General features: G+C 48.5%; 1 protein-coding gene across 1 annotated transcript in view; it reads left to right on the top strand.

The window, feature by feature from the left end:
• SLC4A3 (solute carrier family 4 member 3) overlaps positions 1 to 19,305 on the top strand; it is a 60,700-nt gene that overhangs the window by 27,969 nt on the left and 13,426 nt on the right. The window contains exons 10-11 of the mRNA XM_065413255.1: positions 3,891 to 3,990; positions 15,682 to 15,866. Coding sequence (XP_065269327.1) covers positions 3,891 to 3,990; positions 15,682 to 15,866 — 285 coding nt within the window. The remainder of the gene's footprint in view (positions 1 to 3,890; positions 3,991 to 15,681; positions 15,867 to 19,305) is intronic.

Genomic DNA, 19,305 nt, shown 5'->3' with positions numbered 1-19,305 from the left:
TCCGTTGAGCCCGACGATCTAGCCAGCTTTCTATCCACCTTACAGTCCATTCATCCAGCCCATACTTCTTTAACTTGGCGGCAAGAATACTGTGGGAGACCGTATCAAAAGCTTTGCTCAAGTCAAGGAATAACACATCCACTGCTTTCCCCTCATCCACAGAGCCAGTTATCTCATCATAGAAGGCAATTAGGCTAGTCAGGCACGACTTCCCCTTGATGAATCCATGCTGACTGTTCCTGATCACTTTCCTCTCCTCTAAGTGTTTCATAATTGATTCCTTGAGGACCTGCTCCATGATTTTTCCAGGGACTGAGGTGAGGCTGACTGGCCTGTAGTTCCCCGGATCCTCCTTCTTCCCTTTTTTAAAGATGGGCACTACATTAGCCTTTTTCCAGTCATCCGGGACCTCCCCCGATCGCCATGAGTTTTCAAAGATAATGGCCAATGGCTCTGCAATCACATCCACCAACTCCTTTAGCACCCTCGGATGCAGCACATCCGGCCCCATGGATTTGTGCTCATCCAGTTTTTCTAAATAGTCCCGAACCACTTGTTTCTCCACGGAGGGCTGGTCACCTCCTCCCCATACTGTGCTGCCCAGTCCAGCAGTCTGGGAGCTGACCTTGTTTGTGAAGACAGAGGCAAAACAAGCATTGAGTACATTAGCTTTTTCCACATCCTCTGTCACTAGGTTGCCTCCCTCATTACCATTAATTCCTAAAGGGTAGGAATTAATGGTAAATTCTCAGAATGGAGAGGGGTAACTAGTGGTGTTCCCCAAGGGTCAGTCCTAGGACCTATCCTATTCAATTTATTCATAAATGATCTGGAGAAAGGGGTAAACAGTGAGGTGGCAAAGTTTGCAGATGATACTAAACTACTCAAGATAGTTAAGACCAAAGCAGATTGTGAAGAACTTCAAAAAGATCTCACAAAACTAAGTGATTGGGCAACAAAATGGCAAATGAAATTTAATGTGGATAAATGTAAAGTAATGCACATTGGAAAAAATAACCCCAACTATACGTACAACATGATGGGGGCTAATTTAGCTACAACGAGTCAGGAAAAAGATCTTGGCGTCATCGTGGATAGTTCTCTAAAGATGTCCACGCAGTGTGCAGAGGCGGTCAAAAAAGCAAACAGGATGTTAGGAATCATTAAAAAGGGGATAGAGAATAAGACTGAGAATATATTATTGCCCTTATATAAATCCATGGTTCGCCCACATCTCGAATACTGTGTACAGATGTGGTCTCCTCACCTCAAAAAAGATATTCTAGCACTAGAAAAGGTTCAGAAAAGAGCAACTAAAATGATTAAGGGTTTAGAGAGGGTCCCATATGAGGAAAGATTAAAGAGGCTAGGACTCTTCAGTTTGGAAAAGAGAAGACTAAGGGGGGACATGATAGAGGTATATAAAATCATGAGTGATGTTGAGAAAGTGGATAAGGAAAAGTTATTTACTTATTCCCATAATACAAGAACTAGGGGTCACCAAATGAAAATAATAGGCAGCAGGTTTAAAACAAATAAAAGGAAGTTCTTCTTCACGCAGCGCACAGTCAACTTGTGGAACTCCTTACCTGAGGAGGTTGTGAAGGCTAGGACTACAACAATGTTTAAAAGGGGACTGGATAAATTCATGGTGGCTAAGTCCATAAATGGCTATTAGCCAGGATGGGTAAGAATGGTGTCCCTAGCCTCTGTTCGTCAGAGGATGGAGATGGATGGCAGGAGAGAGATCACTTGATCATTGCCTGTTAGGTTCACTCCCTCTGGGGCACCTGGCATTGGCCACTGTCGGTAGACAGATACTGGGCTAGATGGACCTTTGGTCTGACCCAGTACGGCCTTTCTTATGTTCTTATGTTCTTATGTTCATTCAGTAAGGGGCCCACACTTTCCTTGACTTTCTTCTTGTTGCTAACATACCTGAAGAAACCCTTCTTGTTACTCTTAACATCTCTTGCTAGCTGCAACTCCAAGTGCGATTTGGCCTTCCTGATTTCACTCTTGCATGCCTGAGCAATATTTTTATACTCCTGCCTGGTCATTTGTCCAATCTTCCACTTCTTGTAAGCTTCTTTTTTGCGTTTAAGGTCAGCAAGGATTTCACTGTTAAGCCAAGCTGGTCGCCTTCCATATTTACTATTCTTTCTACACATCGGGATGGTTTGTTCCTGCAACTGCAATAAGGATTCTTTAAAATAAAGCCAGCTCTCCTGGACCTCTTTGCCCTTCATGTTATTCTCCCAGGGGATCCTGCCCATCTGTTCCCTGAGGGAGTCAAAGTCTGCTTTTCTGAAGTCCAGGGTCCGTATTCTGCTGCTCTCCTTTCTTCCTTGTGTCAGGATCCTGAACTCGACCATCTCATGGTTACTGCCTCCCAGGTTCCCATCCACTTTTGCTTCCCCTACTAATTCTTCCCTGTTTGTGAGCAGCAGGTCAAGCAAAGCTCTGCCCCTAGTTGGTTCCTCCAGCACTTGCAACAGGAAATTGTCCCCTACACTTTCCAAAAACTTCCTGGATTGTCTGTGCACCACTGTATTGCCCTCCCAGCAGATATCAGGGTGATTAAAGTCTCCCATGAGAACCAGGGCCTGCGATCTAGCAACTTCTGTTGCCGGAAGAAAGCCTCATCCACCTCATCCCCCTGGTCTGGTGGTCTATAGCAGACTCCGACCACGACATCACCCTTGTTGCTCACACTTCTCAACTTTATCCAGAGACTCTCAGGTTTTTCTGCAGTTTCATACCGGAGCTCTGAGCAGTCATACTCCTCTCTTACATACAACGCAACTCCCCCACCTTTTCTGCCCTGCCTGTCCTTCCTGAACAGTTTATATCACACAGTCCTCTGTGTGATTAGAAGGGCAGAGGGGGGGGGGGGGGGGGGGTTGCTCAGAGACTGTGCTTGTCACCTGGAGAAGTTTTTAATCAGCAGCATATGCCCAGATGTCCAGAGACAGGAGAACAACTTTACTGGACCCAAGTGTTCCTGCTGGTTTGATGTATCCACATGTCATCTCCTGTCTTAGATTGTGAGCTCCATGGGGAAGGGACCTTCCCTTTGTGCCAGGCGCTGTACACATGCATAACAACGGGGCCCAGGTCCATGGCTGAGACCCCTAGACATGGCTGCAGTACACAAATATACTACTCAGCCTCTGCCCTTCCCAGCACCTTCTGCCCACAGATTTCAAAGTGCTTTATAAACATTAATGAGTTAACCCCTCCGGGTCTAAGTGTAAGTGCTGACATGCTGTGCAGGGTCGGGGATTGGCCCAGGTGTGAATGGCGCCCTGCAGCACATGGGGGGGGGGGGGGCACTCAGACGCAGGTGAAATGGTGGCGCAGAGAGAGTTGAGCCAGATGTAAATGGTGAGGGGCAGCTGGGGGAGTCAGGCCCAATGTAAATGGTGAAATGTGGGGCAGGGGATCAGGCCCAAGAGTAAATGGCAACACATGAGGGGGTGGGGAATTAGATCCAGGTGTAAATGGCGACATGCAGCACTGAGTGGGGAAGGGGAGGAGTCTGACCCAGTGTCAATGGTGATGCAGGGGGCTGGGTGGGGGAGGGGAGGAGTTGGCCCGGTGATGCAGGGGGCTGGGTGGGGGAGGGGAGGAGTTAGGCCCGGTGATGCAGTGACTGTCCCATTGACTCCCACTAGCACTTTTGAAAGCTGCTGGTGTCCTTTCCAGCCACCCCAATGATGAGAAGGGGGAGGAGCCGGGTCTGGTGATGCAGGGGGCTGGGTGGGGGTGGGGAGGAGCCGGGCCCAGTGATGCAGGGGGCTGGTGGGGGAGGGAAGGGAAGGGGAGAGGAGGAGTCGGGCCTGGGAGTCCAGTCCTCACCTGTGCATGTTTCTTTCTGACTGGGATAGAAAAATCTGCATCTCCACAGTTCTGAGGGGCATCGCGGCAAATATCTGAAATTGATGGAGAAGATTCCTGAAGATGCTGAGGCATCCGTGGTCCTCGTGGGTAAGAAGTGCCGGTCAGAACCCCGCTGGGGAGGCCCAGTTCAGAGCCCAGACGGGGCCCAGCCAGACACATGCGCTTACCTGCCAGGAGTATTTGGATGCCAATCCCTGTTATCCAAACTTTAAGGCGGGAAGGAGCCACTTTCCAAGCCCTGGGAACCTCCCTCCAATAGCCCCTTCTTGCCTCTTCCTGCTGTCATCTTACGGGGGACGTGGTGGCCTTTGGGGGTATCCTTCAGGCCCCAAAAGCCTCTCTGCTACCGTCAACTTGCCAGGCCATGCCCTGAGTGGGGACAGCATGTCCCTGGACCTTCCCCAGGAAGAGCTGCTCCCAGCTTGGATGGTGGGGAGTGGAGTGGGGACTAAGAGTCAGGCAAATGTTTGGCCCTGCCCATCTCAACCCCCTTCTGGGAGGGAGGAATATCGAGTGGGGATCCTTCATGGAACGTTTCAGAACCTTGTCAAGCATTGGATTCACTTTCCGATGACACTTCAGTGTGGTGCATTTTCCAAATTGTTTTGCCCATCTCTGCTTAAAGCCATACGCTCAGGCCAGGTTCAGAGCCTAGATAAGCAGGCTGGGTAAAGGCCCTGAGCCTCACCGGTGGAATTTGGTATGAACCTTGCAGTGCTGTGTGAGTTGTGGTATGGGAAGCTGCCCAATAGCCAGTGGAATGACACGTCCCCTGGCACTTGGGCTGGCTGAGAAAGGGTCAGGATGGCCTTTTGCTGGCTGTGTGGACCTCACAGTGGAGACAGTACAGATACATTCTTCCTTCTCACAAGGAGACTCTAGAGCAAGGGAGGGGCCAGCTCCCATCCTAACCCTTTCTGCAGACTCCTTAATTCAAGAATTTTGGTGGGGAAGAAATGGGTCAGGAGGTGTCATTGGAACTAGCTTCAGAGGAAACTGTTGAAAGTGGAGGTGTCCCTGAGCATGGGGACGTAGGAAAAGGGGTGAGCAGGGAGGTGGAAAAATAAAAGAGGACACACAATTATTTAGGTTAATCAAGACTAGAAGAGACTGTGAGGAACTACTAGGAATAAAAAAAGCAATCGATAGCCAATGAAAAGAAGGGGAAGTGGATACCAAGCAATGTAAATTAGGAGTTATGAAGTGCAGAACATTGATTCAGGTATTTTTAAAGATATCAGGAATGAAAGAAATCCTAGCAATGGTATAGGCCCATTGCTAGCTGGAGATGTAAAATTGCTAATAATGATGCAGAGAAAGCAGAAGTATTTCTGTTCTGTATTTGGAAAGAAGCGGGATAATGTACTCGTAGCATATGGAGACGATGAAGTACTTTCTGGTCCATTAGTAACCAAGGGGAGGATGTTAAACATCTACTGGGGATAAACATTTTTAAATCAGCCGGCCTGGATAACTTGAACCAGGGAGACCTAAGACTTTAGCAAAGCTTTTGATATGGTCTCCCACAGTATTCTTGCCAGCAAGTTAAAAAAGTATGGATTGGATGAATGGACTATAAGGTGGATAGAAAGCTGGCTAGATTGTCAGGCTCAACGGGTAGTGATCAACGGTTCGATGTCTAGCTGGCAGCCGGTATCAAGTGGGTCGGTCCTGGGGCCAGTTTTGTTCAACATCTTCATTAATGATCTGGATGATGGGATGGATTGCACCCTCAGCAAGTTCGCAGATGACACTAAGCTGGGGGGAGAGGTAGATATGCTGGAGGGTAGGGGTAGGGTCCAGAGTGACCTAGACAAATTGGAGGATTGGGCCAAAAGAAATCTGATGAGGTTCAACAAGGACAAGTGCAGAGTCCTGCACTTAGGACAGAAGAATCCCATGTACCGCTACAGGCTGGGGACCCACTGGCTAAGCAGCAGTTCAGCAGAAAAGGACCTGAGGGTTACAATGGATGAGAAGCTGGGTCAGCAGTGTGCCCTTGTTGCCAAGAAGGCTAACTGCATATTGGGCTGCATTAGTAGGAGCATTGCCAGCAGATCAAGGGAAATGATTATTCTCCTCTATTTGGCACTGGTGAGGCCACATCTGGAGTATTGCGTCCAGTTTTGGGCCCCCCCACTACAGAAAGGATGTGGACAAATTGGAGAGAGTCCAGCGGAGGGCAATGAAAATGATTAGGGGGCTGGGGCACATGACTTACGAGGAGAGGTTGAGGAAACTGGGCTTATTTAGTCTGCAGAAGAAAAGAGTGAGGGGGGATTTGATAGCTGCTTTCAACTACCTGAAGGGGGGGTTCCAAAGAGGATGGAGCTCAGCTGTTCTCAGTGGTGGCAGATGACAGAACAAGGAGCAATGGTCTCAAGTTGCAGTGGGGGAGGTCTAGGTTGGATATTGGGGAACACTATTTCACTAGGAGGGTGGTGAAGCACTGGAATGGGTTACCTAGGGAGGGGGTGGAATCTCCTTCCTTAGAGGTTTTAAGGTCAGGCTTGACAAAGCCCTGGCTGGGATGATTTAGTTGGTGTTGGTCCTGCTTTGAGCAGGGGGTTGGACTAGATGACCTCCTGAGGTCCCTTCCAACCCTCATCTTCTATTATTCTAAAAGAATCAGCTGAGGAGATCGCTGGCCTGGTGCTGTTAATTATTAGTAAATCCTGGAATAACAGAGAAATTTCAGAATGGTGGAAGAATGCTAATGTGCTAGTATTCAAAAAGTGCAAAGGGGATGACAGGGATAATTGTAGGCTAGTTAGCTTGACATCGGTCCCAGATAACGTAATGGAGAAGCTGGTGTGAGATTCAATTAATAACAAATTAAAGGATTGGAAAATAATTAATACTAGTCATCACTGCTTATGGAGAATGGTCTTGCCAAACAAACCTGATTTAATTCTTTGATGAGATTACAAGTTTGGCTGATAAAGATAACTGCCTAGATGTATGTTTGACTTAATATTGCACAACATTCTGATTAAAAAAGGACACTGTACAATATCAGTGGCGATTGATTGATTGATTGGCGATCCCTCAATTCAAGGATGATCTCTACCACGGATTTACATACGAGTCCTGAGGTGACTCAGGAGTCCGATCCTGGAACCGCAAATCCGCCTGTAGTAGGTACAGACATTTTGTGGCGGGTCAGCTGCCTGCTGGGAGAAAGTTATTTCTTTTTCCTTCCTCCTCTCCCTCTTTTCAGCTTCGAGGGCAAGGCGCTTCTCCTCAAAGCGGGCCACTGTCTGATAGAGGATAGGGTGCCATTGGGGGCGGTTGGTGGCTTACTCTTCCCAGCTTGTAATATCCACATCAGTTTTCTTAAGATGCGCTTTCAGTGTGTCTTCGTAGAATTTCCTATGACCACCATGGGATATCTGACCACCATGGGTGAGCTGAGAGTAGAGGACTTGTTTTGGGAGGTGAGAGTCTGGCTCCGCACACAATGTCCGGCCCAGCAAAGTTGGTGCAGGAGGATCATTGCTTCAATGCTGGTGACCTTGGCTTCAGCGAGGATGCTGGCATTAGTGCAGCGATCTTGCCATTTGACGCAAAGGATCTTCCGGAGGCATCGTTGGTGATACCTCGCCAGACTCTTTAGGTGCTGTCGATAGGTCACCCAGGTTTCATATCCATAGAGGAGTGTACGAACAATTGTCTCTTAGACCTGGTGTCTTGTCATAGGTCACGGTCCATGAAAACACATCGGAGCAATTTCCCAAAGAAAGCACTTGAGCACTGGATTCTGTGCTGGATCTCACTGTCGATTTTTGCATTTTGAGAAAGTTGGCTACCGAGGTAGCAAAAGTGCTCAACTGTCTCCAAAGTCTGTCCCTCGATGGTGATTTGTGGTGGGTCATGTGCAAGGCCTGAAGCAGGTTGATAGAACACTTTAGTCTTCTCAATATTGAGTGAGAGTCCTAGGCTCTGGTAAGCTTGTGCAAGAAAATCCAGTATGGGCTGAAGGTCATTCTCAATGTGCGCGAGGATGACACAATCGTCAGTATACTGCAGATCAGTAATGGACACCCTGAAGACTTTAGACTTTGAGCAGAGACGTCAAAGATTAAAGAGCCGCCCATCCATTATGTATTGAATGTCAACTCCATTGGGGGAGGTGATCTTTAACAAGGATCAAAATGACTGCCAAATAGATGGAAAACAGGGTTAGGGCAACAACACATCCTTGCTTAACCTCAGTTTTGATGACGAAAGGTTCCGTCTCAAGGCCATTACAGAGAACTGTGGCAGTCATCTGATCATGGAGAAGCCTTAGGACCTTAATAAATTTTGGAGGGCAGCCAAATCTGGCCAGCACCTTCCACAGGGCTTCGCGATTGACAGAGTCAAAGGTCTTTGTCAAATCGATGAAAGCCATGTACAGGTCCTGATTTTGCTCCTGAGATTTTTCCTGGATTTGATGGTCAATGAAGATCATGTCGGTTGTCCCGTGGGATGGTCTAAAACTGCACTGAGATTCCAGCAATATTTCCTCCGCAAGGGGAAGTAATTGGTTTAAGAGGGTACAGGCAAGAATTTTCCCTGCCATAGATAGCAAGGCAATGCCTCAATAGTTTCCACACTCTGACTTATCTCCTTTCTTAAAGATTGTAACCATGTTGGCGTTTCTCAAGTCTTCTGGAATCTTCTCATTATACCAGATATGAAAAAAAAAGTTTGTGGAGCTTCCCTACCAGTTCTTCACCTCCAAACTTGTAGACTTCAGCTGGTATGCCATCTGGCCCTGCTGCCTTGTTGTTGTTAGTTTACATATGGCTCATGTTACTTCTTCTTCGAGGGGGGGGGGGGGCGGGTCAGCAAGAGATTATCTTTCATGTCGTTGAGGAATAGATTTGATAGTGGCATCAGAGACCGTTGACTCACGGTTCAGGAGTAGCTCAAAATGCTCCTTTCATCTGGCTTTGATGGCTTTGCTGTCCTTAAAATACATTGACCTGTCTTGGGCTCGGCGTGGTGTGGGGCCATGGGAACATGGGCCATAAATGGCTCTTATTGCATGAAAAAAAACTCTTCATGTATGTTTATCAACATAGAGCTCTATCTCCTTGGCCTTTTCTCGCCACCCCTTATTTTTGATGTCATGGATTTTCCTTTGGGCTTTAGCCTTGAGTTGCTTGTATGACTCTTTCTTCTGCTGGTGTAATATGTCATTTTGCCACATGCGATGAGCTTTTATTTTCTGGGCAAGCAGGCTCTGAATCTCAGCATCATTCTCATCAAACCAATCTTGGTGATGGCGGGTGACACAGCGAATGGACTCAGCACATGCCGAGAGAATGGCAGTCTTTAATCCCTTCCAGAGATTTTCATTATGATCATCAGTTGTAGGCATAGCGGTCCCCTCTTTGGGGACCATCACCTTGTTGTGGTGAAGGGGCTTGCGTGTTCCAATGATCCTCAGAGCTAAGTTGTCAGTAGCTTCATGTTCCTGGTAGGGTTTCTCAAGGTGAACAGGCCTAAGGGGAGGTCCCAGACAAAGCATGGTCCATCCCCCAAGTCCTTAATGGTGGATCAGGTGGAAGAGGGTCCTCTGATCTCAACGGCTGTAAAAGCAGGTGAAGGCTGCAGCAAGTGGAGATCTCCAGTCGTCTTGGACTTTCCTTGCCCCTGGGCCTCAAAACTCCAACTTGTCATGATCGTGTGGTCACTGTAGGTGCACCAGCTTCCCCACGTTAAAAGAAATGCACAGGCTTCTACCATGGGAAATAATATTTTTCCAACCTTCCAAGCCCTGCAGCGAGGGACTAGTGGTGATGAGGACAGGATTAGTGAATCTGACAGTCCCTAGCCACGAATCTGCATGTAGGCGGCGGTAGTTAGATGTTCGTCTGGCACCTGGACTGAGACGGGTGCAGTTTGGCAGCTACTATTGCAACTGAGCAGTCCTCTTTAGGATCCCCTCTTGTCAAGGCTGCTTCCCCACTCTGGAACTTTGAGTGCAGGAAGTGGGGGTCCGTAAGGATTCTAAAAATTAATACTGGCCACTTCAGGCTAGTATTAAACTCCCAAGGTTACAGCTTTTCTTTGACCTTGGATGGGTAGATGCTGCCACCACCCAAGTGCAACCCCCCCCCTTTGAAAACCCAGGAAGGAGCACTTGGGAATTCCTTCCTGTGGGGTACCCTCAAGGCCCTACACCACCCCCTCCGGGGAAGAGCTGAGAAAGAAACTGGCAAGGTTCCCTCCCCACGCTGAACTCTGGGGTACAGATGTGGGGACCTGCATGAAAGACCCCATAAGCATATTTCTACCAGCTTAGGTTAAAACTTTCCCAAGGCACAAATCCTTTCCTTGTCCTTGGATGGTAGTGTTGCCACCACCAAGTGATTTAGACAAAGATTCAGGAAAAGGGCCACTTGGAGTCCCTGTTTCCCCAAAATATTCCCCCACGCCCCTTCACCCCCTTTCCTCGGGAGGCTTGAGGATAATATCCTCACCAATTGGTACAATGTGAGCACAGACCAAACCCCTGGGTTTTTAGGACACTGAAAATCAATCACGTTCTTAAAAGAAGAATTTTATTTAAAAAAAAAAAAAAAAAAAAAGCAAAAGAATCACACCTTCAAAATCAGGATGGAAGGTAACTTTACAGGATAAATACAAAGATTTAAAACACAGAGGATTCACCTCTAGGCTTAGCTTCAAAGTTACAAAAAACAGGAATAAAACTCTCTCTTAGCATAGGGAAAATTCACAAGCTAAAACAAAAGATAATCTAACACATTTCCTTGCCTTTACTTACAATTTTTGTAGTCTTAGATGCTCATTTCAGGTAGGTTTTTAGGAGATGTTTTTTCCTGCCTGGTCCCTCTCTCGCCCAGGGAGAGAACAAACAAAGAGAGCACAAACAAACCCCCCCCCCCCCCCCCCCCCCGATTTGAAAGTTTCTTATTGGTCCTTTTGGTCAGGTGCCAACCAGGTTATTTGAGCTTCTTGACCCCTTACAGGTAAAGGAGGGATTTTATGCTACCCTTAGCTGTATGTTTATGACAGAAACAAAATCAGCTGTTGCCACCAGCTAATTAAACAACGTGCACAAACTTCTTAGGACACAAAAATCCAATCTTGTTCTTAAAAAAGGTAAATTTTATTAAAAACAAAGAGAGAAAATACATCTAAAAACTCAGACTATTGCTAGATTTTAAAAAGAACCACTTATAAGGATTAAGCATCAAAATAACTTCCTTGAGGTCCAGCTTAAAGGTTACAAGCAAAACAAAAGCACCTGGGGTTAGCACAGAGGAGTCCACAAGCCATAAAGAAATAAAAGAGATAAACCTAATTGCGTCTTCCTAGACATTTCCTGATCTACTTACATATCTGGGGTTTCAAATGAGTAGTTTCTAGGGATGATTTGATGATTTTTCATACCTGGCTCAAAGCTTCTTACAGCATTGCTGCTCTGTGTCTCCTCTCCGGGAGAACAACCACAGACAGACAAAAGGGGAGTCTTGTTTCAATTTTAAAAAGTTCTAGCCTTCCCATTGGCTCTTTCGGCCAGGTGCCCACTCACTTCCCTTTACCTATGCATGCAGTCAGACTTTTTAACCCTTTACAGGTAAAGCAAGTAGAGAACAGCTACTAACAGGGATTTTATAGCTAACTGGCTGGCTGGGTGTCGATAAAAGGTAGCTACCCCGCCCCCCCGCCTTCATTTATCACACCTCTGCTCATCCTGCATGGGGAAGAGGGCTAGAAAAGGTGCCCTAAACCTAGGCTGTCTCATACACTCCTGGCTGGATTACCACATCCAGTGGGATCACTCTGCCTGCGGTTGAAGCTATAAAAAGACAGTGACTTCTGCTGCATATAATATTCGCACCCTAATGGATAACAAAGATAATGTACGGCCAGAAAGAAGAACTGCTATCATCGCCAGGGAACTTGCAAGATATAACATTGACGTCGCTGCCCTGAGTGAGACAAAGTGAGAAGTACAAGCCACCTGGAGACACCCTCGCTCCAGGCATTGGCACCTGCTTGACTATGTTCTTGTTAGAGCTCGAGATCAGAAGGATGTCCGCATCACGAGGGCCATGCATGGAACCAATGACTGTTGGACAGACCATCGCCTTGTTAGATCAATCATGAATTTCCAGATCACCTCAAGGCATCGCAAGCAGGCAAAATCAGTATGAAATAAATTCAACGTCAAGTCCCTTGAAGATATAGTGACTCGGGCGAAACTTCAGCAGTGTCTCCAAGAGAAGTTTGCCACAATATCAGTAGACCACAATGAATTGCAAACTGGCTCACAGACAGCTCTGAAAAAGTAGGGACTCGTGAGGGTGCTTGCTTCTAGTGGGGTTCTGCAGGGATCAGTGGTAGGCCTGATGCTATTCAACACTCTGATCAATGATGAGGAAGTAAATATAAAATTGCTGCAGATAAAATTTGCAGATGACACAAAGACTGGGGGAGTGGTAAATAATGGCTGGTCAGGTCATTGGTACTGAATGGTCTGGATCACTTGGTATGCTGGATCAATGGAAACAAAATACATTTTAATACAAATACAGAGTTGTACATCCAGGAACAAGGAATGCAGGCCACACCCACAGAATTGGGGCCTGTATCCTGGGAAGCAGTGACTCTGAAAAGGATTTAGGGGTCATAGTGGCCAAACAACTCAACATGAGCTGCCAGTGTAATGCTGTGTCAAAAAGTGCTAATACGATCCTGGGATGTTGTGACATTGTGTCGTCCTGCTCCTGTCTCTTGTCTAGCCACAAACCACTCAGAGACCTTCTTCTGGTCAAACATCTTGTGCAATTTATTTACAGTGTACTTTCCACACCGCATTTACAAACTGGTGACGCTCTGTACTTACCATGGCATGCATTGCCTAGCTTACTCCGACAAAGAGGGGGGAGACAGAAGGTATCTTCCCTCGAGACGCTCTTGGCTCTGACTCTCAGAAGCCTGCCAGTGTCTCTCTTTTCCCCAAGCACTTCCTTCCTGTGCCTTTCTACTCTCTGGGCTAATGAGCTGTAGCTCTCTCCAGCCCATCCCCAGTCTATCAGCTGGGCACAGCTTTGCCCGGAGGTTTACTCCAGGGTGACCCAGTGATCAGAGTGCTAGTACAGCTGCTGTTGGCCAGCACTCTGCCACAGTTGTATAAACAGGAGTAGCGAGTAGCAGGTGATTTTACCTCTGCATATGGCACTGGTGAGATGAAATTTGGAACGCTGCCATGGGTGGTGGGTATCATTGGCCAAGGGAGACTCTGCCTCCCCCGGTGCTGCCGCAGCTGCCGGACCCCCAGTTGCAGGGTTTGGCGGCAAAGTTTTTGCTTTATTATGCCCCATGCAGGTTCTGGGGTGGCTGAGGAGGCACATACTGCCTCCTCAGCCGCCCAGGAACCTGCATGGGGCATATCAAAAGCATCTTCTAACAGACGCTTTTCCCCTGGGTAGGTTGGGTCCGGGGAGGGGAGGCACAGCCTGGCTTTGGCCAGACCGGGGCTCCTCTGAGCAGGGGGAGGCTCGGGGCTTCAGCCAGCCTGGGGCTCCTCTGGGCAGGGGGAGGGGAGGCTCCGGTCTTCAGCCAGCCCTGGGCTCCTGCGGCCGGGGAGGGCAGGGGGATGGGGACTTGTGGCTCCAGCCATGGGAGGGGGGGCAGGGCAGGGGGGTCTTGGGGCTCCAGCTGTGGGGAGGGCGCAGGCGGAAGGGGCGGAGCTGGGGGCTAGCCTCCCCAAAGCGGGGCTCCACCCTGCCGCCCATGAACGCTGTGTCCAGTTCTGGTACCCACATTTTTAAAAGGATGTTGAAAAATTGGAGAGACTGCAGAAAAGAGACATAAAAATGATTGCAGGGCTGGAGAAAATGTGTTCTTCTTCAAGTGATGTCCCTGTGGGTGCTCCACTTCGGGTGTCAGTGTGTCCCTGCATCGTTGATCGGAGAATTTCAGCAGCAGTGCCCGTCTGGGTTGTGCATGCACTGTTCCTGTCTCGTGGCACCGTTGGCGCTTCATCTAGCACGTGCAACCCGACCCCCTCAGTTCCTTCTCAAACGTCCTCAGCCAGAGACGGAGCTCCCAGTGGTGTCCTGACTAGCTTGTTACACACTTACAGAAATAGTTAAAAGTTTATAGTTAGTTACTAGTTGGTTACTTATCCTTCCTTGTGTTAAAAAATATTATTTTTTATATTTCCCTCTCAGACCGTTAGGGTCTACACAGGGCCAACCACCCCCAGTCAGCTATGCCTGGTTCACCAGGATTTAAACGATGCACATCATGCCCCGACGCTCTGTCTGTGTCAGATGGACATTCACTCTGCGTCCTCATGGCAGATGAAATTCAGTGTTGATAAATGCAAAGTAATGCACATTGGAAAACTATACATATAAAATGATGGGTCTAAATTAGCTGTTACCACTCAGGAAAGAGATCTTGGAGTCATTGTGGATAGTTCTCTGAAAACATCCATTCAATGTGCAGCGGCAGTCAAAAAAGCGAACAGAATGTTCGGAATCATTAAGAAAGGGATAGATAATAAGACAGAAAATATCATATTGCCTCTTTATAAATCCATGGTACGCCCACATCTTGAATACTGTGTGCAGATGTGGTCGCCCCATCTCAAAAAAGATATATTGGACTTGGAAGAGGTTCAGAAGAGGGCAACAAAAATGATTAGGGGTATGGAACAGCTTCCGTATGAGGAGAGATTAATAAGACTGGGACTTTTCAGCTTGGAAAAGAGACGACTTGGGGGGGATATGACTGATGACTATAAAATTATGACTGGTGTGGAGAAAGTAAATAAGGAAGTGTTATTTACTCCTCCTCCTAACACATAAACTAGGGGTCACCAAATGAAATTAATAGGCAGCAGGTTTAAAACAAACAAAAGGAAGTATTTCTCCACACAACGCGCAGTCAATCTGTGGAACTCCTTGCCAGGGGATGTTGTGAAGGCCAAGACTATAACAGGGTTCAAAAAAGAACTAGATAAATTCATAGAGGAAAGGTCCATCAATGGCTATTAGCCAGGCTGGGGAGGGATGGTGTCCCTAGCCTCTGTTTGCCAGAAGCTGGGAATGGGCGACAGTTGATGGATCACTTGATGATTCTCTGTTCTCTGTTCTGTTCATTCCCTCTGGGGCACCTGGCATTGGCCACTGTCGGAAGACAGGATACTGAGCTAGATGGACGTTTGGTCTGACCCAGTATGGCTGTTCTTATGTTCTTATGCCTTGGTGAGTCGCGTATTCCCCAAAAATGCGCTCACTGCAGCATTCTGAAGGCCAGATGGGCACTGCTACTGAAACTCTCTGATTAACAGTGCAGGGACGCACCGACACCTGAGGTGGAGCACCCACAGAGAGACACATCTCAAAGAACCTGTTACGTTACTGCACGGGGTGAGTAACCTTCTCTTACAGTGACAGACTGAGGGCTTGTCTAAACCGAGAGCTAGTGCACAGAAAGCTGGGGTGTAAATATACAGCACAGTAGCTCGTTGTGCACTAACTGGCTGTGTGGATTCTGCTACTGTGCACTATGTTTCAATTCCCTCAAGCTGTGGGGTGTGAGGTATGTCTCTGTCAACATGTTACCAGGGCATGTCCTGGCAGAGGTTCAGGGAGGTCATATGCCTGAGTGAGAGAGTTGCCATGGGGCATGTGCCCAGGGGATCCCTTCTCCATGCCAGTGCTGCTCTGGGGCTGCAGTCTCTGTTACCTGGGACTCCTGACTTCTGCCATGACCTTGTGGTTTTTGTTCTTTGCCTCCTGGTAGGCTGTGTGCAGTTCCTTGAACAGCCCACTATGGCTTTTGTCCGGCTGAATGAGGCTGTCTTCCTGGAATCTGTCCTGGAGGTCCCAATTCCGGTCAGGTTCATCTTTGTCCTGCTGGGACCCAGTCAGGCCAACGTCGATTACCACGAAATTGGACGGTCCATTTCTACCCTCATGTCTGACAAGGTGAGGCGCTGGGTGTGCATTCCTGCCAGAGCATGGGGAATGGTGGTATGGTGGGACAGAGGTCAGACACAGGACAGACACAGGACAGGAAAGCTGCAGAGATGCTGCACCAAGTCCCTTCTGGACGGGGGTTAGGGACAGGGAGCACTGGGGGGCACAGGTCTTATCAGAGAAGCCAAGCCTGGGACAGGGAGGATGGCCCAGTACAAAAGAAAATCTTTTTCACTAGGAGGGTGGTGAAGCACTGGAATGGGTTACCTACGGAGGTGGTGGAATCTCCTTCCTTAGAGGTGTTTAAGACCCGGCTTGACAAAGCCCTGGCTGGGGTGATTTAGTTGGGGTTGGTTCTGCTTTGAGCAGGGGGTTGGACTAGATACCTCCTGAGGTCCCTTCCAACCCTGATATTCTATGATTCTGTGAAAGAGAAAGACCAGGACAGACATCAGGCTGGGACAGGAAGTGCTAAATTGGGAGGTGAACACAAAAGGAGAGATCCCCAGAACCTTCATTCCAAGGGCAGGAGTGAAGGGGTCCTCAGAGGCTGGCAGAGGAGAAGAGGTCATTGTGCTCAGTTTGTGTGTACTTCCAACATCCAGCGCAAGGCAGGAGGGAGAGTGCTCTGAAATGGCAGAGGAAGAATGAGAGGAGGGTTGATGCTTTTGGGTGTCAGTGCCCAATGCCTGGCACAGGGAACACGGACATCAAGAGCTAGAAGTGATAGTGACTGTTGCAGATTATTGTCTAACCTTAGATTCCAAGGACTGAATAGCATGGCAGTGAAACTCATTCTCTGACAAGGAATGACAAAGGAGAGACAATTATAGGCGCCTGCTACAGACATCCAGGGTTGGAGGAGAGTGAGAATGAAACATTCCTGGACTAGCTTTCAGCGTCCTCTTGGCTGCAGGAGATTGTACATAGGAAACTTTATATCCCCAGCTGTTTGCTGGGTAACAAACCCAGCCAGATCGGCGTCAGCACAGAGACTCCTAGGCTGCATGGAGTGCAGTTTCATGATCCAGACGTCGGGAGTCCATCCAAAGAAGCCTGGGGGATCTGCTGGTTATTGCTCAAGAGGGACTGACTGGGACTGAGAGACTAACAGGGAAACTTGAGTGATTGGAGGGGAGTTTGGCCGAATGCCCTGTGCTCGGCACTAGACTGTTCATGCAGAGCAGGTGGCTCCTTGGCTTCTGAGGGCTCTCAGCTGAAAGACACCACAGAGTGAGGTGCATGGGCCTGATGGGCCGAGCCCTGGACTGGGAACCGGCAGCCGTAATGTTCTAACCCTGGCTCTGCACTCACTTTCTGGGTGGCTCTGAGCAGTCCAGTTCCCTCTCCCTCCACTTCTCTGCCAGTGACCTGGGGAGGATGGTAGTGACCTGGCACACAGGTGTGAGGATTAGCTAGTTGGTGTTGGTGCCGTGGTTTGGCCATGTCAAGCACTGGGTATCAGAAGGCTGAAGGGCCAAGTTAGCCTTGCCAGGATCTGAAGCTGCAGCTCCATGGAGTCTGTAAGTTGCAGAGAGCTCAGCTGTCCCTGACCTCCTTAGAGGCTTCTAATTCCGTCCTAATTCCCTGTCCCTTTCTCTGCAGACATGCTCTGAAAGCGGTGTAGTACCTTAGCCATTTCACAGTCCTCGTTAAACTCCTCCCTCCGTTGTTAATGGGCCTGTTTTTTTCCTTGCACTACTGTCTCCCCTACTTTCTCTAAACCTCTCCTCTTCCTTTAACCCTCCGGGCAGCAGAAACTTAGGCATGGTTTACACTTGAAAGTTAGGTCGACGTCACTACAGCTTGCAGAGGTTCACATCCCTGAGCACTGTAGCTATGACAAGCTAACCCCAGTGTAGATGTGGCTAGGTCAGTGGAGGAGTGCTTCCGTCGACCAAACTACCACAGCTCGGGGAGGTGGATAACCTACAGCAATGGAAAAATCCCTCCCGTGGCCAGAGGTAATATTTACGCTACAGTGCTACAGCGGCATAACTACGGCACCACTGTAGAGCCATTAGGGTGACCAGATGTCCCGATTTTATAGGGACAGTCCTGATATTTGGGGCTTTTTTTTATATGGACTCCTATTACCCCCTACCCCTGTCCTGATTTTTCACGCTTGCTATCTGGTCACCCTAAGAGCCATAGTGTAGGCGTGGCCTTACTCTCCATTTTTCCTGTCCTTTCCTTGCAAGAATTCCCTCTGGCAGTTCCCATTTGGCTGCCTCCCCCATGTCACATCTCCCTAAACTCAGGTCTCTGAGAAGCCCCTGGCACCGACTGCCCCTTGTGCCTGGCATTCCAAGTTCTGTCATAGTTTCATAGAATTTAAGGCTAGAAGGAACCATGAGCTCATGTGCTATCACCACTTGTATACCACAGGCAATTAAACTTCACCCAGATACCCCTTGTTAAGCCCTCACCCAGATACCCCTTGTTAAGCCCAAAGACCTCGGTTAGACCAAAGCATGCAGCGGGAGGCGAACTCCCCCCCCCCCCCCCCCAGGTTTCTGCCAATCTCACCCGAGGGGTGGAGCGGGAATTCCTTCCCCACTCCAGATCTAGCGATCAGAATGACCCTGAGCATGTGAGCAACACATCCCAATCAGGCGTTTAGAAAGAGTACTCTCTGTACCACCTCAGAACACTGTCCACCCCACCAGTGTGCCATCTCCAATTGTGGCCAATCGCTGATCCTTCAGAGGAAGGTGAAAAAAACACCCAGAATACGTCTGGCCAATTGTGCACTGGGGGAAGAAAAATTCCTTCCTGACTCCTGCAGGCGTCTGGGTGAAGCCTCGAAGCATGACATTTGAGTATAGTCATTTTCTTAAGGCAGAACTGGAGATGATTCGAGCATTGAGGGCAATCCAGGCAGCGCTGTTCTCTTGTGCCTTAGTTACAGTGCTTTACAATTCCCAGCCTTTCCCCACAACACTGGTTTCCTCCCTGTTAGTCTGTCAGTGCGGCAGAGTGCACAAGATGAGACTAGAGAGAACCGTGCTCTTTTGTGTCACATCAGGAATTTGGATTCTGATCCAAGTGGACCAGTGATTTGATCTATTTATGCCCCATCTATCCAATTTTTATACTCCATCCATCTCTGTGGTCCCTGAGTGCCTGACTCACCAGTCAACTGGATTCTGAACTAGAAGGAGCATCTCTTTGACTCCTGGTATTTAGAGACGATGGAGAAAAGTCCCTTAGAACAGCATAAAACTGCTCCATAACTCTGGTGTGACAGGAGCTATGATACTGGCTAGATGAGCACATTGTTCTGATACCAGGTGATAGGGATACCTAGCTAGCTGCCTCACTGGTCTGATCCAACACATGAAGGAGAAGAGAGCCCAGGGGGGCATGGAAAGGGGGGCAGGGATGCTGGAGCATGTGGGTCTGTTGGGCTGTGGCAGTAAGGCAGGTGCTGTGCTCCTGCAGCTGC

Source organism: Emys orbicularis, chromosome 11 (genome assembly GCF_028017835.1).
Source record: "Emys orbicularis isolate rEmyOrb1 chromosome 11, rEmyOrb1.hap1, whole genome shotgun sequence".
NCBI classification, from domain to species: Eukaryota; Metazoa; Chordata; order Testudines; family Emydidae; genus Emys; species Emys orbicularis.
This window is presented reverse-complemented; position numbering and strand designations above follow the sequence as displayed.